Source organism: Nipponia nippon, unplaced genomic scaffold, assembly GCF_047370975.1.
Source record: "Nipponia nippon isolate SJK-2023a ecotype South Korea unplaced genomic scaffold, ASM4737097v1 scaffold_32, whole genome shotgun sequence".
NCBI classification, from domain to species: domain Eukaryota; kingdom Metazoa; phylum Chordata; class Aves; order Pelecaniformes; family Threskiornithidae; genus Nipponia; species Nipponia nippon.
In genome coordinates, this window is record NW_028262350.1 from 2,685,438 (window position 1) to 2,709,254 (window position 23,817).

Consider the following 23,817-nt stretch of genomic DNA (forward strand, 5'->3'; position numbering starts at 1 on the left):
TGGGCTGCGGTTTCAAGGCCTGAGTGGTTGGAAGACCATGAGATAGCCTTTCGAATGCCAAAATGAGCTGGTGCGGCAGGGCACGCTGGCTGGGGAAAAACACTGGGAATGGGGGATGGAGGAAAAAGGGGTGAGTTTGCAAAGCCTCTTCCCAGCACTGGAAAAGAGGGGAGAGACCTGGAAAGGTGGGAAGGGCTGAGGCAGGTGGGGCTGCACGAGAGACCGGAGCTGGGCAGAGTACGTGCCGTCATCCGCCGTTAGCTGGGATTGCTCTGCCACCGATGTCGGGAGAAACTCCCCTTGCAGACCGGCAGCATGCAGGCAGCGTACAGGCAGCAGGGAGCCATCTCCTGAGCAGGTGAGCCGTCTTTCTCCCAGCAAGGTGGTTTAATTGGCTTCCATCTAGTTGATCAGCAAAGTGCCCTTTGGTGGGTTTTTAAATCTGTGTAAATCAGGTTTCTCAGAGCAATGCTGAGGCCACGGTGGTTTCAGCTGGATACTTAATACTTTTGGCTGGAAGAAATGCAGCTCTTGGCTCTCCCGTGACTGGGACCAGGGACCAGGGTGCAAGTATCCCTGTAAGTGCATGTGTGGGTGGTTTTTGGGGTGCTGCTGGGGTTTGCTCTTAAATGCATTTCATCAGCGTTTGGGTGCTGCTCGGTGGCAGCTCGGCCGAAGGGGATCCTTGCGGGACAGGTCGGGGCTGTGCTGGGGGGTCATGGTCCTGCAGGACTGCCTTGGATTGGGGTAAGACTGAGTTTTGGGGTACCTGTGGCTGGGTCAGCATCTTCCCCAGGACCTTGGGGGAAGAGGCATGCAAGCACCCCCCGAAATGCAGGCGCAGCAATGGTCTTGATTAGCTTGGATGGACCAAGAGGAGCTGGCTTGTGCCTCCGGTATCTCTCAGGTCTTGGTTGCCTGTTCCCCCTTCCTTTGGGGTAACCTCGTCACCCCCGGCAGGGCCAGCACCCCCGAGGAAGTTTCTGGGCAGCTTCGGGAAGGGTCACTCCAACCCGTACAAGACCCATCCAGCAGCAGGTTGTGACCTGACTTGGCTCAGTGTGGTCAAGGGCCGGATCCAGCGTCGTGTCCTGGGGACAAGACCTTTGCAGAGGGGCTCTCCTGTCAGCCCTGGGAGGCAGCTGCAGCTTTTCCTTCGCCCGAGCTCCCCCGGGGCCGGCGCGGGAGCCAGCCCGCGCAGACAGCGCAGGACTCGGGGTGGCCGTGCCCAGGGCTGGGCAGCTCGGTGGCATCGGGGAGGCAAATGGGCTCTCGTGTCCCCAGCACTGAGCAGCCCTGGTCCCCTGGACATGTGCACCCTCCAGGCTTGCACCCGGAGGGGTGGCGGGAACACGGGAAGGGCTCCGTGCACGGCACTGGCAGCCCGCGGCACGCCGGCAGCCCGCGGCACGCCACCGGTGGGCCCTTGCTTTGGCAGGGCAGGGAGGGGGCAGCGCGGCAATCTGCAGGCGCTGACGGCTGTGCATGGCTGTGCACTGGCTCCTGGCTCCCAGCCCATGTGATGTGTTTGAGGGGGCATGCTGACATTTCAAAAGGAAGAAAAAAAAAATACCCAGAGACCCACGGGGAGCTCTGAAACGCCTGAGCCAGAAAAGAGAGCAAGAGAGACAGACGTCCGCACGGAGCGGAGGAATAAAACCAGGCAGGGGGGAAAAGTTGCCGGGGTAGGGAAAGGATGTGAGCAAAAACGCTGGCTTGGAGCCGGGAGGATGCGATGGCCGCTGGCAGAGAAACTGGGGCAGCGACTGTCAGCCATGGAGACAGCCCCACTGCTTGCCCGCTGGCCGTGCACCCCTCGCTAGCTCGGGGACTGACGGGCAACGGGAACCGGGTGGCAGCAGACCGCTGGCTCCGGAGCTCCTGCATCCATCCGGCACCGCTCTGGCTCCGCTTCCCCGTGCGGAGGGTTCAGCTCTGGATGTAAGGCGACAGTTGCCGCACGGTTGAGCGCCGACCGACTGCTGCGTGCAGGCTTCCTCGAGGTCAGTGCCGTGTAATAAGGTCGGTAACAATCCACCTAGCTGCTCACTTTCGCTGCATACATGTTTAATAACGGACTGATTCTGTATTTAATTAACATAAACAGCTAATGCAACTCGATACGTCTCCTTAGATTTAACTTGACAGAGATGGCATGTTGCTTTAAATGCCAAGTGATTAGTAAAACCATATTTAATTTGGTTTAAACATATGCGATAAGTTGCATGTGTTTGTCGCACAGATTTTGGAGCCGTGCTCCGAGCCGTCTCCTGGTTCCTCTCGGCTGCCTGGGTGCGACCATGCTTCCTCGCTGGGCAAAGCATCCCTTTGGCGCTTCCCCTAGAGCCGCGCCGAGGCTGCGGGAGCAGGAGAGACCCGCCGAGCCCGGGGACTACAGGCTGACTCCATTGCTCGTGGGTATGGACTGGGGGGGACAGGGCTGGGGAACGTGGGCTCCAGAGGCACCAGGTGATGCTGGCCCCTCGGGGACAGCCCCAGCCCCACGCAGGTGGGCTCTGCCCCGGGAGGCGATGGTGCGGGCTGGGCTGGATGCCCAGCGCTGGTGGGAGGAGGCAGGCAGGGCTGCAGGCAGCTGCTGCTGCCCTCCTTTTGCTTGAATAAACCTCACTGCCTGGCCGGCTTCTGACTGGCGCTGGTGGAAGGGCTGCAGGGGTGGAGGAGCTGTAGCTCTCCCTCCAACGGGCCCCGGCGGGGGTTAGGAAGGGCAGGAGGCAGCACAAGGGTTTGCTCAGCGCCGGCAGGGTTGGGAAGGACGGCATCTGCCTCCGGGGACGGCACAGTGGCCTTGTCCTGGTGCCACCCGCAGCAGGACACAGGGCCCCTCCGAGGTGGGATGTATCGGGGGATGCGGTGGAATGGGCACCTTGGTGTCCTCGTGCCCTGCGGACGGGGGGACACATCCCAGCAGCATCCTTGTGCCACGGTCTGTGCGCCAGTCTCTGGTCAGGCTGACAGCAAAGCCCCAGTGGATCTTACCCCATGTTTTCAAAGTGTGAGTGCGCTTTCCTGCATCTAAGAGGCTTTAGACGTGGATCTAAGCGATTTTTTTTTCAGCATTTTTGATTTTTAACTAGCTGTGACTAACCAGGCTGGCACAGCAGACTGTGACCAACCCACCTACGTGCTACCTGTGCGCTTATAAATAGGGTCTGTTCTCCGCACCCCATTTGGAGTGTTCCTGGGCTCCTGAGCCTCTCCATAACACCGAAACTGCATCTTCCAGCTCTCCCCCGCAGCTGCCGGAGCATAGCATCACCCCATCTCCTGGCAGGAGTCGCCCAAAAAGGCAGTGCCCCCCCAGTTCCTGCCTGGAGGCTGTGGGAGGCTGCGGGAGCAGGGCTCGGTGCCGTGGCCGGACCCGCTGAGCTCCGGGCTGTGCATCCAAGCACGTTGCGATGGTGGCGGGAGCCAAGTCTTCGAAAGAGTTGGGTCCCCCTGTGCCAAGGCAGAGACGGGCCAAGTGTTGTGCCGGGCTGAGCGCCGCGCGGCTCTCCCTGCAGCAGCCAGCATCGCCGCGGTCCCCGACATGCCAAGCTGGGGAAAAGCCCCCTCCCAGGCTCTTTCTCATGGAGCCGAGCCCTTTGGTGACTCCAGCCAGAAGCTCTAACCCCAGGCTGCAGGGCAAGGGCTGGAAAAGCCATAGGTTTGGCTTGAATTCTTCCCTTAGTGGCTTTCTTCGAGTCCCCCTCCTGGCAGGGATGCTGGAGAGGTGCTTCCCTCCCTCGGCCCTGCCATGCTCTTTCAGATGAATTTGCTTTTGATGAGGTGCAGCGCACAGTCGAAGCTCCTGTCAGGCAGCTTCGGCCTCCCGTCAGTGTGCGAGCGGTTAGCACGACTGCGCTAATGGCAGGAGATGAGAGGAAGTGATTAGCTTGCTTGAAAAATTGCACCAAGTGCATTTAGCCGAACCGCAGCGCTGGCGCGGTGCATTGCTACGTGCCGGGCAGGGGCATCGCCCGCTCTGCCGGCCTGCCCCGCAGCCGCTCTGCCCGCGTGCTTTCCCCTGCGCGGGAGCTTTTTGTTTCACCCTTTAGCCTTCCTCCCCATCGACTTGTTGCATTTTGTCTCTGCCTTTGCAAGCTCTCCGAAGCAAAGCTTGCCTGTGTGGCCAAGCTGGTGTGGTAACGCCTGGGCTGCCGGCGTGCATCCCTCGTGGCTGTTCCCAAGAGCGGGACGCAGCCTGCAGACGGCCTCGTGCCCGGCTCTCGGCTCTGACCTTGCAGTTGCCCGTGGCCACGGGCAGGAGGGGTCCTGCTGACAAAGCCCCGCTGCCACACCACACTGCTCCTTCGCGTTTCTCCTGTCGTGGAAGCGATTGCAATGGCCTTGCTCTGTTTAGTGACTTCCCTCAGTGTCTCATTAGAGGAAGAAAGGGTCCTGTTGGGAATTGATTTTTTTGATCTCGATGTGTGTCCCCTCCAGCCCACCCTCCTCCTCCTCACCTCTACCAGCTCCCCTCGTCCCCAGCCAGCTCCATGGCCTCCCCACACCTCTTGCTCCACTTGCAGAGAGCGGAGAATAAGAAACGAATCCAAAGCCCTGATTGCGGGCTCGGATGAGGTCCTGCCTCCAGCCGAGCAGATACGTGCAGCCGCGGGTTATCGGAGAAGGCTGGAGCCTGAGCCTCCTGCTCCTAGGGGACCGGCAGCCGCTCTCCCAAGCTTTCCCCATCCATGCATCCATCCCTGGAGCCGTTTTGCACAGCATGCGGACACGCATCTTCCCTGCCCTCCGCTGCATCGAGAGCTGGTTCTGGGGCTGTTTCCTTCCAACGGGTCCCAGCTCTCGCTTGCAGCAGGACCCCGGCCCCCCGCCGTCACCCCCCATGCTCCCTGTCCTCCCACGCAGCATCTCCCCACCTCCCTCCCTCTGCTCTGGGCTAAGAGGAACCATCGATTTGGTGTCTTGAGGGGCAGTTTATCGCTTTCCTGATGTCTGATAGATTGGAATTGATTTCCAGAGCAATTTGCCTGAGCAGCTCAAGGCGGGAGCACCCAGGACCCGTACTGCGACCCGGCTTTGCAGGAGCGCGGTGGGGACGGCTGCGTCTCTGGGGCTGTTCCTGAATGGCGGCACTGGTCGGTGCTGGGAATCCTCCAGGGAGACCCGCAGGGCACGGTGGGTTCTCGGAGCAGCACAAATTCACCCGCCTGCAGGGGAAGGGAAGATGGAGATGGCAGCTCTGCGGGTGATGGGGGGGCTCCGGGGGCCCGGGTCCTGCCGCTGGCCCGGGCTCATCCCGAAGGCTTCTGCCCCCAGACCTGGATTCGCAGGGAGACTTGGCTCCGCTTCACTGCACGACTGCGGGTGAGTCACTGCCCCACGTCCATGCACGCCCTGCACGGAGGCAGACGCTGCGCTCGCCTGTCTCAGCGTGGTGGTGGGAGTCAGCGGGCACTGCCAAGATGCTGGGAAAATGCTGGGTCCTTTCGGGAGATGCTAAATATGGATCCAGCGAGGGCACCATGCTGGGCACAAAGGCGGCATGTGGCTCTGCCTGTGCTTTCCCCCTGCTCCGACACTGGGTTCAACCCCTTCGTGTCTCAGCATCCCCCCTTGCAGCCGGACTCATGCACTCTGGGGCAGGCCCTTTCCTCCCCCAGCCCCGTGCCTCAGTTTCCCTCTCCCATCCCTGGCTAAGGGGGATCCCCAGGCTCAGACCTGGCTGGCGCCGCCCGGGCTAATCCCACCCCAGCTGCCCAGCCGCCGGCTGCGCCACCTCGAATCGCTGCTGCCACGTGGGTGGGAGATGAGACCACAATGTGGCTTGTGTTTATGCTGTGAAGAGCCTGGCCCCTTCTATCCTCTCCTCTCCTTTATTTTTATCCAATGTCTCCGAGCTGCTGGCATCTTCCCAGCCACTGTGCCATCTCCGCCAGCTGAGGATGCAGCCTCCTGCCAGGGCACGCGGGGCTCCTTTCTCCTCCGGCCCCCGGCGAGGAATGCTCTGCCCCGGGCAGGGATGCTCTCCGTGCACAGAGGATGCCAGCGCTCAGAGAGGACGCTGAGGACAGGGGAAAGATTTGCCCTGGCTCTCCCAGCTGTGAGCCATCCTTCCCGCGCCGCCTTGCCCTCCATGAGCTCGCCCTCTGTCCGTCTTGTTTTCCCTTGCCTAAGTGAGGGCAGCTCCTTTCTGCCTCCCACTGCACTGGGGACCGGTGCTTCCCACTGCTGGGGTGTCCAAGGGGGCCGGGACAGGAGGGCAGAAACCCTCGCTTGGATGCTGCCCTTCCCACAGGGCGACGGGGGCATTGCTGCCCTCCGCAGCATCCCCTGTGCTCCCAAGCTCTGCTTACTGGGCCCGTGGCACTGGTCAGGTCACGTCTGCGCTGCCGCAGGCATCCGGCACGACCTGGCCCCCGCCACCAGAGGAGAGGAGGTCCTCTCTGTCCGGGAGCCCCGGAGCTCGCCCCGGCATTTGCAGCTCTGCCTGCTGTTGAGCTTTGTGCTGCAAGGTGAAAGCGGAGCCGCTCAGCTGCCATATGATCAGTCACACAAGGCTTATCCACTTACAGAGCCCCGATCGCCTTGTCAGCAGAGCCCACCCCGCCGGGATCTTGCTCTTCAGCATCGCAGCCGCCTCCCGGCCCGCACGGCCGTCTGCCAGGCAGCCACCGCACGAGAGAGCAGGGCCGGGGCTGCCTGGGTGCTGCTGCCGCCTCCGCTCCCTGCCCTCCTGCCAGGGAGCGCTCGGGCAAGGGTAGGGACGGCTCCCAGCTTGGAGCTGGCAGGTGATCCCAGGAGGGTGCTGAGCCAAGGAGACAGCGTGAGGAGGAGGAAGGACAAGGGCCAGTTCATGCTTTTCAGCTGCTGCTGCCTCAGTGGGATGCCTGCAGTGTGAGCAGGCAGGGGATGGGCAGCATGGGGGCAGGGAGCTCTGCCTGCAAAAGCAACCCAGAGGGGAGCTGCAGGCTGAGGTGGGCAAGGCTGGAGGAGCTCCTTGGGGTGTCGGGTCCCCCTTCCCTGGGTGAGAGCACGGGGCCCAGCCTGGCTCATCTGCCCCATCTCAAAGGAGGGAAGTGGGGATGGGGCTCGGGGCAGGCGGGTGCTGGTCCTGATCCTGAGCGCAAAGTGAGCAGCCGGGCGTGCTGGCCCTGCTCTTGGCGCTGCCGTCCATGGGAGTTAGGAGGTGAACTCGTCTCCCATTTCCATGTGCATGCGTGGGTGCGATAACACCCGGCGAGGTGGGAAGTAGCTGCCGCTTTTTACAGGGCTGGCCAGATGGGATTTCTCCTTCAGTTTGGGTTTTGACAATGACATGGGAATTTATCTGGTTGTTTCTCTGCTTTCAAAGTAAAGGAGCTGCTTGTCAGGGCAGCGTCACGGAGAGTTGCCAGCTGGACTGCCCCGAGCTCCAGCCAGAGAGCAACCAGTGCGCACCAACGCAGCGCACGGCTTCGGATCGGTTCCTCATCGCCGTGCAGCTCCAGCAGCATCAGCTGGGCTGGCGCTAGGGGGGTGCAGGCAGGGTGCAGGCAGTATCCAGGGCACGTAGCGGCTGGGGACAGGCAGGGCCAGGTCTGCAGAGCTGCATCCGGACCGCCACCGTGCGCGGGCACCGTGCCCCTGCCCGCCTTCAAGGAGCCAAGCAGCATCCTGGCCGTGCTGCCAGTGGAGCGGGGCCACGGGGTCTGTGCTACCTTGGCTGGGAAGTTCCCGATGAAATGGTCCGCGGGTGGTGTTTTATTTTCCTTGGTTCCACTTGAATTTGGGAGTGAAAGGCACGGTGGGGAGCCCACTGCCTGCTGCTGAGCCTGGGCTAAGCCGCAGCTTGGTGCTGCGGGGTGGGACCCTCGGGAACGGGGAGAGGAGGTGGGGGGCTGCCGGGCGCAGCATGGCCGTGGGGCAGGTTTGTGCCGGGACGGATGTCAGTGGTCCCTCGTGGGCGGCCTTGGCGTCGCCTGGCTTTTCCCAAGCGGTTCGGTGCTGCGTCACCATCAGCCCGGGAGCAAGAGGACGGCAGGAAAGGTTCAGCCCCGCTGCCTGTCGGCTTTCCCTCCCCGTATTGCACGCCCGGCACTGTGCGAGGCATGGGCAGGGCGTGCAGATGCTCTCACCCGTGCTGGGCTGACCCCGGGTCTGTCCTGCTCCTGGCATCCCCACGGTACAAGGGCATCTGCAGCCCATGGGCTCAGCCTGGAACGGGGACGCGCTTCTCTGCAGGCTGGTTTCAAATGAACAGATCTGGCTGTGTAAAGCACTGGTGATGGCTGGACCCGTTTGGCACGTGGCGGTGGCGTGGGCGAAGGGCGCTTGTGTCCCCCTCGGCGTGTCGGCTGGGCACGGCTTCGGGAGGAGAACACGGGCAGCCGTGCAGCTCCCAGCGCTTTTGGGCTGTGTTCGCTAGCTCCGTCATGGGGGTGAGATGGGAGCCTGGGACTGGTCCCAGAGGACACTTGACCACCATGTCCCCATCCTGAAATGAGTTCAAATAGACCATGTCTGAGCCAGGGACAGGGGTCCCCCGGGCAGCAAAGCCTCTGAAGGTCCCTTTACTCCAGCAGGTCCTGGCTTGGGCAGGGGGGATATTTCTGGGGTCCCCCCCAAGGCCAGCTGCACAGCACAACAGGAGTTAAGTGCAGCCGGAGCAGGAGCCGTGCAGGCTCTCCCTGCCCTTCCCAGCCATCGCTCCCGTCCCTGGGGCCTGGCAGCAGCGTGGCGGGGAAGGGGTTAGCACCGAGCAGGGCTCTGGGTGCTGGGCAGCCTCCTCGGGTGCTGTGCAGGCAGCGGGCGGGCAGTGCGGCAGCCGCAGCCTTTGGGAGGAAGGCGAGCGCATCCCACTCTTCCCGCTGCCTTAATGGCCGGGTGCGGGGGAGCCGCATCGCTCCAAGGGGCTTCTATTCTTTCGCCTCCCTTTCTCCCCAAATGTACTCTCTCCTTCCCCTCCCCTCGCCCCTTTTTGTACAATTGCTTTCTTGGACTATTTTTCATGCTCCGCTAACTGCCATTGCTTTCACGGCCCGCGTGAGCCTTGCTGCCTCATGAAGATTTATGAAACTGCAGTAATAAACTGTGTTTGAAAGATCCTCTTTATGATAAAGCCCTGCCAAGCTGCCAGCGGGGGGATCCGAGCTGACCGTGCCGCCGACCCTGCAGCCGCTCTGACCTGGCGTGGCTCTCGCGGGGCAGCGCCCGCAGCACGGGGCAGGTTTTTGGGGGCCTCTCCCACCCCCGTCTCCCGGCAAGGGAGCAGGGAGCTGGTGGAGAGCTGCTGCTTGGGCTGCAAAGCCCCGGTCCTGAAGAGCATCACCCAAAGCACGGTCGAGCTCTGGTGCCACCGCTTTCCTGGGAAGGAGGCAATGGCTGCATCCTGCTAGGAGCCGGGGCTGTGGCCCCGGCATGGGTGACAGCTCTGCTGGCAGGTAAGGAAGATGGATGGATGAATCAGCAAAGAGAACCGCGTTCCCTTAACCCCCGGCTGCTCGGAGAGGGGCTTGCCAGGATTTACCGTGGGATTTTGGCTGTCGTGGGAGCCCTGCGCCCAGCTAAGGAGCCGTCGTCAGCCCCTGGAGACCTGGGGGCTGCCTCCCCCGTCCCGCCGAAGCAGGTTGCCGGCCGCCGTGGAAGCTGTCCTGCACCCGCGGGTAAGCGATGGGATGGTCCCTGTGCAGGGACACGTCCCGGAGGGGCCCCCCGCTTGGCTGGGCTGGGGCAGTGCTGAGACAGGGCCACTGGGCAGTGCCGAGATGGGGCCACTGGGCAGGCTCCGGCCACCAGCTCTCCCACCCCAGTGACCTACTTGGAAGCAGCCCTGGGAAGCACTTTCCAGGGATCTGCTGCTGCCGTCACGGGCAGCGGGGCAGCCCCTGCGTGGGTACCACTGCTCCAGCATCCACACACGGTCCCAGGAGGGAGAGAAACAACTTGGTGGGGGGATTTCAGGTGGCAGGATGGAATTAGGCCCTCGGGGTGAGGCCAGGAGGGAGGGATTAACACCCTTTTCTCATGCACAGTGCCAGGGAAGCATGGCCGTGGGTGATTTAAGGTCCCTTTCCAAAGGAGCCCCTGTATCCCAGTTGTTGGCTGTTCCCTTATCAAATGGACTCTGCCCACTCCGGGCTGGGATATCTGGAGGGGAAAGGTGGCCGATGTGGGGACAGGTACACGCATGTCTGCGGTGGCTTTTCCTCCTCTCGCTTTAGTGGGGTTCGTGGTGCTGGGGCTGCCTCCCCCCGCTTGCTCGGGACGCCGGGGAGGGACGCGGGAGCGGATGCGGCGCAGCTGAGGGGTGGACGAGCCCCTGACAGCATCCAGCTTTGCTCTGACCCCTGCGCAGATTGTACAGGGCTTTTCAAATCATCCTTTTTAGTAGTCGGCAGAGAGACAGCGAGCTGGCGCGTTCCACTCTCGGAGCATGTAATTAGGGAGCAGGGAGCTGCATGCTGATGTGTGGCTCGGCAGCGAGAGGAGGAGGAGGAGGGTGGGAAGGAGCTAAAGGCTGCTAAAGCCGGGGCTGGTGGAGGCTCCGGGGAGGCGGCTGCAGGGATCCAGCCCCTCTCGCACCCCCAAGCCCCCGGCCCTGCACCCTCCTCCGGCTCGAGGTCTCCTCACTGCCTCTCTCCCCAGCGAGGAAGAGGAGCTGCAGCTCCTTCCTCCCAGCCCTGTCACTGCTGCAGCTGGAGGCTTTCAGGGTGCCCCTTCGTCCCTCTTTGGTAGCCTTCCCGGACACACCATTCCGGTGGGACGTGACAAGGCTGGGAGTCCCAGTGGCGCTCAGGATCTGGCACTGCAGAGGGGCTGGTTTGGTGGGGATGGGCCACGCTGGGCACGTGGCCTGTGCTGGGGGGGGCCTGGGGTCCCTCTCGCCCCCTGCCCCGAGCTGAGAGCTGCTCCCGAGGATGCTCCAGGGCACTGCCAATGGGCACCCAGTGCTGGGGCTGGGATGGGTGCTGGATGCGGCCCCCCAGCACGTCTCCGCTGCTTTGCCATCGTAGAGCAAGCGCTTGAGCAACCAGCCAAGGGCAGGAAGGAGTTTTCTGCCTGGTAGCAGCAAACCCTCGGCGAGAAGCGTGTGTTATGGGGGGCTGTTACATGAAAGGAGAGGTGGGGAGGCAGCTCCTGGGGCTCAGCAGGGCGGTACAGGAGAAACCGCTCCGTCTGCATTTCCCACCCGTGCTGGAGTTTAGCAGAGGCTCCTCAGCCGCTGGTGCCCAGGTGCCCCAGGATGGTGCTCTCAGCCCCGCGCTGTGCTGCCTTCTCCTCTGCCAGCAGAAGGACCGAGGTGCCCTCTCTGACGTCTCTCCTGGGCCGCTTTCCCTGGGGGATCTCGGGGTGTTTTGCACGTGACCGATGCGCCGTCACGACCTCCCCTGTGCAGCGGTGGCGCGGGGACCCGGCTGAGCGAAGCGGCGAGGTGGGGAGGGACCGGGAGCTTCAGCTCTCGCTCACATTCTGCCGCCGTCTTCTGGGTATGGGGGTGACGGTCCCCTGGCTGAGGTCACGCTTGGTGATGGAGCTGTGGGGGAAGAGAGCTGGACCAGCTGTTTTTTGGAGGAGGAAAGGGAGGATCAAGCTTTGGCGGGGGTAAGGATGTCCCCATGGCATTTGCTGAGAGCGTTGGGTCCCCGCCTGGCTCAGCAAACCCCTTGTATGACCTTGAGCAGAGGAATTATGTCTGTAGCACACGCTGGAGTCCTGTCTTACATTAATAACACAATCAGTTGATATAAAGCTAATATGTTGGGCTGATAAATAATTAAGGGAAAGGAAAAACCCTCTGTGATTTGCTTAACAGGAGCTTGGGAAGGAAGGGAGGGGGAAAAAAGGACAAGGAGGGAGATGAATAATGGTTCAAGGTTAAATGGTGAGTGAAAAAGGAAAGCCTTAACGCGGTGAATCCCTGCAAGACACATGCTGCAGGCTGCCAAACTAGTTAGCGGCGGCAAAGACCTCGGCACAGGCACGGCGGCAGCGGCCGGGACCTGTCCAGGGCTGTGTGACATGGGCTCAGATGGCACGAGACCCTCAAAAGTGGCTTCTTGGGGTGGGGGCCGGTGCCCCGGGGCAGCTCTGGAGCGGGTGTGGGGCTGGGCAGGGGCTGGGGGCTGCGGCGTGGCCTCGTCCTGCAGCCACGGAGTTGGTGCCAGGCGCTGGCAGCGTGCGGGGACTTCCAGGCATTCATTACCGCTCACATTGTGCGCGCTCGGCACAACTTCCCTGGAAATTAAAATCACAACGTGCAGCTAATGAATTACTAGCAAAAGGACGAGTCCCTTTTGCCTCACTGCATGCGTGACCGCCTGCCCGCCCTCCTGCCTGCGCTCGCTGCCCGCTCTGCCCACCCGGGATGGGGTGAGCTCCGCGAGAGGGCTGGGATGGGGCAGAGCATCCCCGCGATGCCCGGCGGCGGGGCCGGGTTTGGTGCCCGAGGGCTGGGCTGGCTCCTGGGAGCAGCGGCTGCAGGACGGGGGGCTGCCCCTCCGGCGGGGGTCTCCGGCAGGGCCTGGCAGGCGGGGGGGGGGTCCTGCGGGCAGACACCAGTCCTCGCCCTTGTTTCGTTTTCTTTTTGGTTTGTCCGTGTGTCCGTGTCCCCCTGTCTGTCTGTGCTCCGGAGTGGTGCCCGGCTCCTGTGTCTTGTCTGTGCCATTTTAATGACTCAACGCTGTTTTATTCATGTTTTGGTCTGAACATCGTGGTGTCGGTGGGATCCCAGCCCCTCCATCCCTCCTGCTGCCCCCTGCCCCTTCCACCTCCTGCCACCACCAGCCCCGTGCCCGCGAGTGGGGACACCGCTGCCATTGCAGGGGGATAAACCCTGCACCCACCGACCCCCCGGTTGTATCCCGTTGAGGGATGACCCCACTCCCAGCTAGGCTCAGCTCTCACTTCTAGCTCAAAACCCCCTCCCCGTCCCCAAATCTTAGCACCCCACCTCTGCCCCGTAGCAGCGGGGCCACCCCGGGGCCGGCCCTGACCCCGCTCTGCTCTCCCCCCCGTGCAGATCCCGAGAGGACGAGCACCCACATGATCTCGGCGGACGATGCCGAGTACCCGCGGGAATACCGGACCTTGGGCAACGGCACCCGGCGCTTCTCCAACGTAGGGCTGGTGCACACCTCGGAGCGCCGGCACACCGTCATCGCCGCCCAGAGCCTGGAGGCCCTCACCGGCCTCCAGAAGTCGGAGATGGAGCGCAAGCGGGACGCCTTCATGGACCACCTGAAGAACAAGTACCCGCAGCACGCGCTGGCGCTCCGGGGGCAGCAGGAGCGCATGCGGGACCAGGTAAGGGGCGTCTTCTTGGGGTGGTGGTGGGGAACAGGGACCCCCATCTCACCCTTTGGGGCTGTCTGGAGGAGAAGAGGCTCACCGGGAGCTTGGATGGTGCACGAAATGGGTGGTCGCTCGCAGCAGCATCCCCCAGGTGTGAGGAAAAGCATCCCCCAGCCCCAGGGGGGAGCACCCAGGGTTGGGGGGGTCCCAGGAGGATTTACCCTGCCATATGGGGGGATTTGATCCCGCTGGCTGTTGGCAGCCATGGGGAGGAGAGGGATGTTTCTCCGTGCAGAGGACATGCAGAGGGGTGGGCGTGATGGCCACGAGGGGCAGCTGGCACCTGGATCTGACCCGCAGGAGGCTGGCACCCAGCCCGGGTCGCAGCAGCTTTCAGCTGGGCTGCAAACCCCAACCTCTGCGGGGAAGGGGCACCCTGACCTGGGGGCTGGTGTCTCTGCAAACCCTGCTGTGTGCCTGGCACTGCACGGCCCTGCAAGCCTTGTCAGGGCTCCCCACGTCTCTGCAGCCCCCCAGCTCTGAAGCAGTTGCTCCCTGCCTTAGCTTGCATGGTACAAAAGGCCTAAATAAATAGTTTGGTCAGCCAAAGCTTCGCCCCTGCCCTTGCCTCCCACCTGGCTGCAGCTCTGCGGCACGTCCCTGTGCCAGCCCGCGGTGCCCCGGCACAGCAGGTCCCCAGGCATCTGTGCCGTAGTGCTGGGGGTGAGGATTTAGCGTTAATCGTTGTTTGGGCAGGCTGTTGCTGTGAGCATGGGCTTAAATCCCAGCCTGGCCGCTGAGCACCGGTGCTCTCCTCTGTGTTACGGGTGTTATTGAGGACATTGGTGCAAAACTGTGGCCAGTCCTGACCTGAGCAGCACAAGCACGGGGACGGGGATGCTCTCTGAGCCAGAGCGGTTCGGTGCAGCTCCTGGGGCAGATATCTCCCGCCGGCTGCCCGGCAAGGTGCCAGGGCGGCTGTGGAGGTCCGGGGACTGTGGGTCAGGGCGAGCAGGGGCAGCGAGGGGCCGCGGCTCTGCCCCAGCACGTGCTGCTGTGCTGTGCGGGACGGGATGCGGATGGGCAAGGGGTGCCTGGGGTTTGGTACCCACATCCATGCGGGGATGTCCCTGGGTTGCTTGTTCCCTGGGGACTCCATCCTCCCGCAGGAACCTCGGAGCAGGACAGTGGGTGACGCGTCTGGGCACCCTTGCTGAAAGCAGCAGAGCCCAAGGGCTGAACGGTTCCTGGGGCAATATCCATCCCTCGTGCTGGCGGAGCACCCCAGGGTGCTGGGGAGCCCAGACCCCTCCTTGTCTGGGGAATGGTGGTGCCCCAGAGATGCTGTCGGGGCAGCAATAAATCCCACCTCAACGGGCACTTTTATGAAAAGGCACAGGGGAGGGTGAGCGCTGAGCAGCTGGAGGAAGTGGCTGGAAAGAAATCTTATATCATCTCCAACTAGACGCCTCCCTGAGGGACGGAGGCGACGGCTCCCAGACCTAGCGCAGCGGAAAGAAATCTGGCTTTGTAAGGAAAACCAGCGGGGCCCCGGCGTGCCGCCCGCGCCGAGGCGGCAGCAGCAGCAGCATCGCTGCCTCCTCCGAGCTGCCGCCCGCCTTGCACCCTCCTCGCCCGGCGGGGCTGCTTCGGGGAGCAGCGGGGGGTCCCCGCTCTGCAGCCCCTCTCCTTGCAGAAAGCTCGTGGCAAAGGGGAGCGGCCAAATCCTGCACAGCTGCTGGGGGGGCTGCGGTGATTTGCACCAGCCGAGCATCCAGGTTTTGGCTAAGGGCTAATTATTGACAGCGGCTTTGCCGTCGCCAGCAGCCTGAGCGGGGCCGGGTGCCGCACACGGTGCGTGGTCCATATCTGCGCCGCCGCTTGCCTGACGGAGCGGTGACATTTCTAACTGCAGAGTGATATTTCTCAGTAAATAACGGGGAATCTTTCCCTTATTATTACAATGATTTAAAGACCTTTTTTTTTTTTAAGCAGTAGCTATAAAAAAAACAAATCTGTGTTGACTCAGGGTCTGATAAGCTTTGGAGGATTTTTATAAGGTGAAAGAAAGATGATCTGGATTCTGGAATTACCTTCTTTATTTCTGCCTCCCCTCTCTCGGGGCCGTGGGTGCCCGGTGGGACCGGGAGTCTCTTGGCACCAGCCGCAAGCATCACTTATTTGCAACTGGTGGGGAATGAAGAAAAACCCCAAATCCTTTTTTTTCTCTTTTTTTTTTTTTTCTTTTTTCTTCATTTTCCCTGCAGGCGGTAAATAATAACGGGGAGAAAATGAAACTAGAAACACTGGAAACCCTGGGTGCCAACCTTTAAATGACATTGGGATACAGCCCACTGGGCCTGCCTGAGCCGTTTGAAACTTGCTTTGCCATTCTAGGGGAGCCTGGCAGGTATTTCAGATCACAGGCTTTGCTATTTTGTTTTTGTTTTGGTTTTTTTTTTTTTTTAAATTACATACGAGAGTGCTTACAAAATCAGAGGTGAATAGAAACATTTCATAAATGTCAACATCCCTTTCAGCGTGGCAAAGCCTGCAGCAAAACGCCATTGTACTCATGCATAGGAATTGGAAAGCGAGCGCAATATTAATTTTAATCATATGTATATATAACAGAGCAGGAAAAAAACAGGCAAATAATTGTACCAACACCCAACAGACTGCTAGCAAATCTGCGGAGAAGTCCAAGGTGGCAGCTAGCTAATTTAAAACCCAGATGGGAGAACGCGTTAAACGGGCACGTTAAGGGTAAAGAGAGGAATGGGAACGGGGCCGCGACGGCTGGCGGAGCACGGCGGCGTGGCTCTGCGTTTGGGGTAAACCCTGGCCCGGCAGGAGAGGGGTGGCACGGCCGGGTTTCTCGTCTCTCTGCGCATCGATGCTCTGGGACGTGCGATATCGAACGTTTAGAAAGTTAGGAACATTTAGAAAAATGACAATATAATGGTTTAAGGGAGGTGACCTCTTCGTCCCTCCCCGTTCCTCACTAATAGTCGCATTGCTCTGGGATGGGGTTTTCTGCACGGGGCTCGGAGGGTGCGTACCAACCGGGAACGCGTGGGATTACGCAGACAAATCAGAAACCCCAGAAAATAAGGGATTACAAACCCTCCCTTGCCCGTAACCAAACGCACGCGTGCCAGCTGTATCGCCATGAAGCCCTGTCTGCTCCGGTGCCTTGCAGCTCGTAAGCTGCAGCATGGGGTTAAATACCGCAGCGGAGCTGGAGCAGGAACGTGCCTCGTTCAGGTCTAAATAAAAGTATATAAAGCTTGGATTTAAGCTTGTCCAGTTCTGCTGCAGGGAAAAAAAAAAGGAAAAGGCTCGAGCTGAGTGTTAAGGTGTCAGCGGCCGCCTGACAGCAGCAGATTTGCAGCTGCCCGGAATAAATCCGATTTTGGAATAAATAACTAACAGCCAGCGCAGATGTATGGCCCCCCCAAGCCAGGCCCTGCTCTTGGCTGCCTCGCCAAGGGGCCTGGCCAGCGGCGCCGTGGTCTGCCCTGCCGTGGGGTGCATCGGTGCTGTGCAGGGCAGGAGCGATCCTGCAGGCAAGGGTGCAGGCAGGGGTGCAGGCAGGCTGGGGAGGTGGTGGTTTGCTGCAGCTGGCTTTGTGCCTCAGTTTCCCCAAATAAAGCAGGGGTCTTGGCTGCTTCCCTGCTCTGCAGTGGGGCGTGCTGCCACGTCAGGGACCTGGGGGGGCCGAAATTCGGGGCTGGGGGTGCGTGGGGCTGCGGGCAGGGCAGGGCAGCGGCGACGCTGCTCTCCCAGCTGGGAGCAATTCTTTGCATCGGTTATTCTCAACGGTACTTTGCCCTTCTCTAGAGCGCTGTCGGCTCAGCAGCTCCCGGGGTTTGCAAGCGCAGCTGGCGCCTGTGGTTTGGGCTGGGGGTGCAGCAAGGGCCGGGGGCGCAGGTGGGATGCCTGGGTCCGGCATCACGGGGCTGCTGCAGCCCCCGGCTCCTGCCTGCAGATGCTCGGACCCAGCTCCCACTGATTAAAAAGAATATTAAAAAAATCCCAGTTATTTTTATTGAACTCGCAGTTGTCGAGCCTTTTGGGGAGCGTGTGCTGATGCATTTCTGCATAGCTCACGCATAACTGTAGGAAGGAAAAACTCCCAGGGAATTCAGGGTCCTGGGATCCCAGGGAGCCAGGAGGGTTGACAAAAGCTGTGCCAAGCCCTCGTGGGCAGGCAGCCCGGGTGCTGTGTGCAGGGTGGCACCGGGGCTTGTGCAGCTCCCGCAGGGGCTACAAAGCCCCTGGGGGTGCTGGGGTGGGGTGGGGGGAGTCCGGCAGCACCCTGTGCTGCAGCAGCGTCTCATGGGGGGGGGGGGTGTGCATGCACAGGTGTGTGCGTGCACCATGCCCACCCCACAGCCTGTCCTGAGCCCACCTTCTGTCGCCCTGACAGGGTGCTTGGGGGGCAAACGCTGCAAAGCTGCTGGGGCCGGAGGGCTGGGCCGCCTGTCCCACCCCTGCAGCCCCTGGCCCCTGCCCCCATTGTCCCCAGCACCCACCCCTGCTCCAACTGCCACATTGCACCCTCACTGACCCCAGCACCCACCCCTTGCCCCATTGCACCCCCAATTCCCTCCATCTCCCCCCCTGCTCCGCCCCGCCCCGCCCTTGCCGGGAGCGCGCGCCCCCGCCTGGCGGCCCGGCGCGGCGCGCGGCGGCAGGTGGAGTCGCGGTTACCATGGCGACCGCGCCCCTATAAGGGCGGGCGCGCGGGGCCGGCGGCGGCCGCAGCGGCGGGAGGTGGCGGCTCCGCTCCGCGCCGCGCGCAGCGGCCCCGGCCCCGCCCGGCCCCCGAGCCGAGCCGAGCCGAGCCGAGCCGAGCCGAGCCGAGCCGAGCCGAGCTCGCCGGCGCTGCGGACCCCGAGCCGGGCTCACCGCTCACCTGCCGCAGGTACCGGGGCGAGGGGAGTCCGGTGGGGCGGAGCGGGGCGCATCCCACCCCCCCTGCGGGGTGCGGGTCCAGCGTGGCCATCCCCTCCCCTCCCCCCCTGCAGCCCCCCGACCTCCCCTTCCCCACATGTCCTGGTGTCCCCCCCATCTCAGCATCCCCGTCCCCCACCCCGGCATCCCGGTCCCCCGCTCCCACCCCCATCACCAGCCGATGCCCCCGATCGTGCCCTTCCCCTGGCCGCGGGGCTCAGCCCCAGGGCGGGAGCAGCCCCCCCTCTCCCTCCAGCCCCCTTATGCTCCCCTTTCCCGGGGGTCCCCCCACTCCAGTGGGTCCCAGAGTCCCCACTCGCGGCGGGGAGGGGGTGGCTGTTGGTGGGTGCCGTCGTCCCTGCGTTGCCCTTGGGTGCAGCAGGTGGGGGGCTTCCTCCTGCTCCCCCCGGGGGCCCATGGGGCCGCGCAAAGCCCCCGGCGGTGCCCTGCCAGCCCCGCCAGGCAGCCCCCATCTTCCCAGGGCAGCCCTGCCTCGTCACCCGTGTCCCTGTCCCTCTGCAGGGGACACCGATCCCCTCTCCCCTTCTTGGGCTGCGGCGTGGGCAGCCGGAGAGGGGCAGATGGTGGCCTGGGCATGCAGCATCCCTGCGCCATGCCGGGGCTTGTCTCACCTCCAGCTCGCTTGGCCGAGCATCCTTCCCGCGGGGGACCTGCCGGCACCGCGGGGATGCCCCTGGGCATGTACCCAACCCGGCCGGGGAGCGGGACCCAGGAGCGGGACTTCCACAACGGGAGGAGCGGCTTGACAGCATCTCGCTCCAGCCCCCCGAGAGGCGATGGAGCGGGGCACGTGGCGGGGTGCCCGTGGCCTTGGCGTGAGGTTGGCATCGTCTTGTCCTCACGGGGTCCCTGGTCAGGCTGGGGGTGCCCCCTGCACAGGCAGGGCACGGGGTACCTGAACACTCTGCTTTTGCAAAGCCAGTGGTGATGGTGGGTTGCGAATGCTGCCTGGAGTGAACCGGTTGGCAGGAGCTCGCTGGGGCAGCGGGAGCGAGAAGCGGGGCCCTTCGTTGCTCTTGCCGGGGTCTGATCTTGGTCTCCAGAGGTGGAGTGCGTTGTGAACCGTTGCAAACTGCTGTAATGGTGGAGGAGAGCGTGCGTGGCTGTCGGGAGTAACATGAACGAGCGTGTGTGTGTGTCCCTATGACTGCAGCCAGAGCTGTCTCTATCGATTCTCTTGTTTTTCCCCTACTGGGAGCAATTCCTGGCTGATTAAAAGAGACCTGGCCCATGGTTTGGCTGGGAATCAGGTCCCTGGGAGTAGGGAGTCATGCGAAGGTCTGTGGGTCACCCCACTTCTCCTTGGGCTTTTTGCACAGAGCAGGGGGGAAGCAGATCTTGAAGTCCCTGAGAAGCGGGTAATAAATACGGCCACGTTGGTGACAGCGATGGCAGCCCTGGGGAGGGCATTAATGAGCCCATGGTATAGTCCAGCAGGGAGATACCCAGTGGGTGCCCGTCAGGAATTGGATCCAACTGCATCCTGGTGGCAGGTGGGATGCGCCTGGCACGCTCCCCTTGACACCCTTGGGCTCCAGCGCTCCCCGGTCCTCACCGTGGTTCAGGTGCTGGCACTGCCATCGGGGCTGCCGGCCTGGAAGGGGCGTGCGTGTTCCTGCCTCTCCGGCACACGCAACGACGTGAATGCGTGCATCCACCCCTGCCCCGCTGCCCAAAGTTTCCTGCAGTTCCTAACCCAAATTTGGCTCCTTCTGCCAGTGGCCTCGGGGGTCCTTGCGCGACAGCCTCGGGCTGCCGCCTCCCCCGGTGTCACGGCGCTGGGCTGGCGCTGAGCGGGGTTCGGAGAGAGAACGCCAAAAAGCTGCAGCAGCCAGGAAGGCAGCTCTTCTGTCCCCGCTGCTAATGCAGACCTGGCTCCGGCGGCGCTGGCAGCGTTAGGGAGGGAGCGGAGAAGAGCAGGTTGCTCTCCATCAGTGGCCGTGTGTCGGTGCCCTCTGCCCCCCCCAGCTTTGCTGCTGGCTGGGCAGGGTGGGGGCAGCACCCTCTGCTGCACCCCAGGGTGCTGGTACCCCCCAGGGACCCTGCGGTGGGAGGCAGGGCTCGCGTCACGAGGGGATGCGGCTGCTGGAGTCCCACGGGGAGATGGTTGCAGTGCTGACAGATCTGCAGGTCCTAGAGGTCCAGGGGACCCTGCGGAGGATCCGGCCCGGCTCACCCTTGACGTGAGGTTTCCCAGGGATTCGCCTGCAGGGATGAGCTTCCCTGGGTTTGCAGGCACCGGCTGGAGGGAGGAGATCACCCCAAAGCTCTTGGGGGGTTGAAGCCTGGTGCTGTCCCCGGCAGGTCCCTGGCAGTGGGGAGCGGGTGGATGGATGGATGCTTGCTGCCTGCTTGCTGTCGGGTTTACCTTGCACGTCCCTATTGTGTTGGTCCACCTACGCTGTGCCGTTACCATAGCGACTCTGCAATCTGATCTGCCCAACTTCTGCCTGGTTTCCCTGCCTTCCCCCCAAAACCTTTGGCTCTGCTCCCTGGCCGCCCTCCCCACACCCCAGGAGCAGGATGGAGGAGACCTTGGCCCCTGTGCTGGGCTGCATGGCCGCTGCCTGCTCCTGCCGGCACGGGGGGCCGGGCAGTGACGGGGCAGAGACCCCCCCTGCCCCGTTATGAGCAGGCTGAGGATGTGCTGAGCACCGAGCCCGGACCCCAGGGAACCTGCAGCACAAGAGGGGTCCCTGACCTTGGACGTGGAGGCCACAGAAGGGAGATTTTAAAAGCCCAAGCAGGCAGTTGCATGGCTGATCCTCGGCAGCACGTTTGTCCTTATGCATCACTACTCCGAGGTGCGTTGCTATAAACAGATGTTGTTGCTGATTTGCTTTGTATTGGCATCAGGAACGGAGGGGGCTTGAGCAAGGGTCAGGAGTGCAAATCCACTGATGTCCAAGGGCACTCGTGCTCTGCTGTCACCTGGGCTGCCTCAGAGACGCTGCTTTGTAGGTCAAGGCTGTAATTGCTGCTGGAGAGCTGCCGAACCTCCCTTGGAGAGAAGGCTGGTGCATGGGCAGACGGAGGGACGGCGCGGTCCTGCAGGCAAACTTGGAGCAGCGCAGCTGGGCCAGGGGCCTGTCGGCGATGCCGGCCATCGGGTCGCTGTGATAATCTGCTGTGGCATCTCTGCTGACATCTCTTGACGGCCATCAGAGCCTCCTTGGGCTGGGGACTGGGGAGAGGTGTAGTAAAAGCCAAGCCCCTGCCTAAAGATGCCTGCGCCTGAAAGAGAAGCGGCAAAGCGAGCGCCTTGGTGCCCTTTTCGCGGGGAGGTCGGGTTGGAGGACCCACCGAGGCCTCTCGGGAGCCCAGGTTGGATGGGAAGCAGCCCCAGCGCTCCTGCGTCCCGTCTTGTCTCGCGCTGGCCTCTCTCCCGCGTGCTGGGATGCTCAGGTTTGAGAGGTCCTTTTGCAATAATTGCCAGGCTCCAGATGACAATATCTGCAACGCACAGTGTCGGCGTCGCTCTTCTCTCTACCTGGTTACTGTTTGCATTTGACTCTTATCTTGTCATTTTGCTCTTTCCACTTTAATTCAGTTTCTCTTGTGCTGAAAAGTATTAAAAAACTTTAATAAGGAGAAACAGATTAAATTCGCTTTACTGTTATTTTTCAAGGAGATTTTTGTTTGTCAAGACACTGTGCCTGAGGGGGACTCTATCAGAAACTGGAACTCCTGAAAATGAGTTAATTAAAAAGCCAATGAAGCTGCCTCCGTCCCTCCCTTCGGTGGAGTGTGCTGGGGCTGCTGCTGCTGTCCATTTTAGAGGGACGCATTCGGTCCGGCCTTGTTAATCGCTAACAGATTTGTGTTATAATTGCTAACCAGGGGAAGTCTGCCTTGGTCAAGGCAGTGACTCACTTGGATTTCATTTACCTCCTGGTCTTCTGGGACAATCACAAAGACTATTTTTTTTTTTTTTAACTTAACTACAAAATGTTCTTCCCTACATTCCCCCAGCTCTGGTTTTCCTCTCTTCTGCAGCGTGCCTGTGTGTGTATGCGGGCGCATCTCTCCGAGCATTCGTGTGTGCATGGGTTCCCTCATGGCCGTGGGCTCACAGGAGCATCTCAAGCCCCATTTTGCGCTTGCACGCGCGCTCCAGCCCCTAAGCGCACACACGTGTGCACGTCTGTGCTTTGGGGGGGCCCTGGTCCTAGTTAGTCCATCATTTTGCAGCATCATGGACATGACTTTCATTGTAATTATAATCTCAGCCTTTGTAATTCTTCATACCTTCTGCACAGCTCTGCTGCAAGCGAGCTGCCTGTTTTATCGGTTGTAACAAGGCTGTCGCTTCAAATCCTCTCTCAGACCATTATCTCCCTTTGATGCTTTTGAAGAGCCAGCGATATGTTAATTCTACCTTGGCCCTCTCCTCTTCCCTTCTCTTTGTACAAATCCACCCTTGCCAGCCTGGCCGGCTGCCGCGGCACTTGCAGGGGAGCTGGGCGCAGCGCTCGGGCTGTCCCTGCTCTGTCCCCTGGCTTTGGGGGAGCTGCTGGGAGGTGGCTGGGTTTAAGGCTGTGGCTGCTTGTGCTGCCCTGGTCCCCTCTCGCTGCCATCTCCTTGGGTGCAGCCTGTGCCCGGAGCGAGGTAGCTGTGCCGGGGGAACGTGTCTTTTGCTTTGGGAGATTTGGGGTGGGTGGAGGATGAGCAAATGGCAGGATGGGCTGGGCAAAGCGCCGGCGCTGAGCCCTGCTCCTGCCAAGCCCGGTGCGGTAGCAGTGCCTGCAAGGACAGATGGAGCCCCCGAAAGGTCTGTGTGATGGTGTCCATCGCCCACTTGGCCCTGGCAGACAGCACCAGATTGTCGGCCCTGGCCAGTCCTGCCTCTCGGCAGGGTACGGGCAGGGCAGGCAGCGCATCCCCTAGCCCCCATCCAGCCCGTAGCGTGGCCGGCGGCAGCAGCCCCGCTGCAGGCAGAGCTCTGCTTGGGGGTCCCGCACCGTTCCTGGGGCTGCCAGCGAAGGGGCCGGATCCAGGGACCTGGGAGAGGGTGGGTGCCATGCTGTGCCATCCTGGCGCGTGCTCTGGCTCAGGCTAACCAGCCCAAATCTCTTCCAGAATATTCTTGATTCCCTCCCATGGCAGCTGGGGTTCAGACAAGCTCATCGCCGGTTTGATGTGGAGTGGTTGTATGCGGTGGGGATGTAATTTATGGACTTTGTGATAAGCCTGTCCAGTCATCCCAAAATAATAAATAAAATACATACCAAGGGCTGGCATGAGATAGGATCAGTAATATCAGGGTCTGAGGAAAATTACTGAGACTCTTCAACAGCAAAATAAAGAGCATGGAGGAAAAAAAAAGCCACAGAAGGAAAAAGTCAGGAGCATCGTCTGCTACCACAGACTGGGGTCTCCTACCACAGACTGGGTTGGGGCCCTTTGGGGACTGGGACAGACTGGTCTGGCCACAACTCTTCCCAGTGCTTGGAGAATTTTGGCCAAAATATCCCATCCATTGTGGAGGCCCATTGCAGCCATTCACAGCACAAAGGAGTTAAGGAGGGGGTGAGCATCCCTGGGTGTGAGGGCAGCGTATCCATGCCTCCAGGGACCCGGCATCTCTGGGGGGTCTCTTGTCCC

At 61.8% G+C, this 23,817-nt stretch overlaps 1 protein-coding gene across 4 annotated transcripts in view; it reads left to right on the top strand.

The window, feature by feature from the left end:
- Positions 1–1,629: 1,629 nt before the first annotated feature.
- The window catches only part of SRCIN1 (SRC kinase signaling inhibitor 1), a 58,509-nt gene continuing 36,321 nt past the window's right edge, over positions 1,630–23,817 (top strand). For 2 of the 4 annotated variants that reach the window (XM_087770326.1, XM_087770328.1), the window contains exons 1-3: positions 1,630–2,003; positions 2,243–2,418; positions 12,962–13,245. In XM_087770326.1, the coding sequence (XP_087626452.1) occupies positions 2,301–2,418; positions 12,962–13,245 (402 nt within the window). In that variant the 5' untranslated portion in view covers positions 1,630–2,003; positions 2,243–2,300. Of the gene's footprint in view, positions 2,004–2,242; positions 2,419–9,400; positions 9,606–12,961; positions 13,246–23,817 lie in introns of those variants that run through there. The other 2 variants (XM_087770327.1, XM_087770325.1) reach the window with 1 other exon arrangement.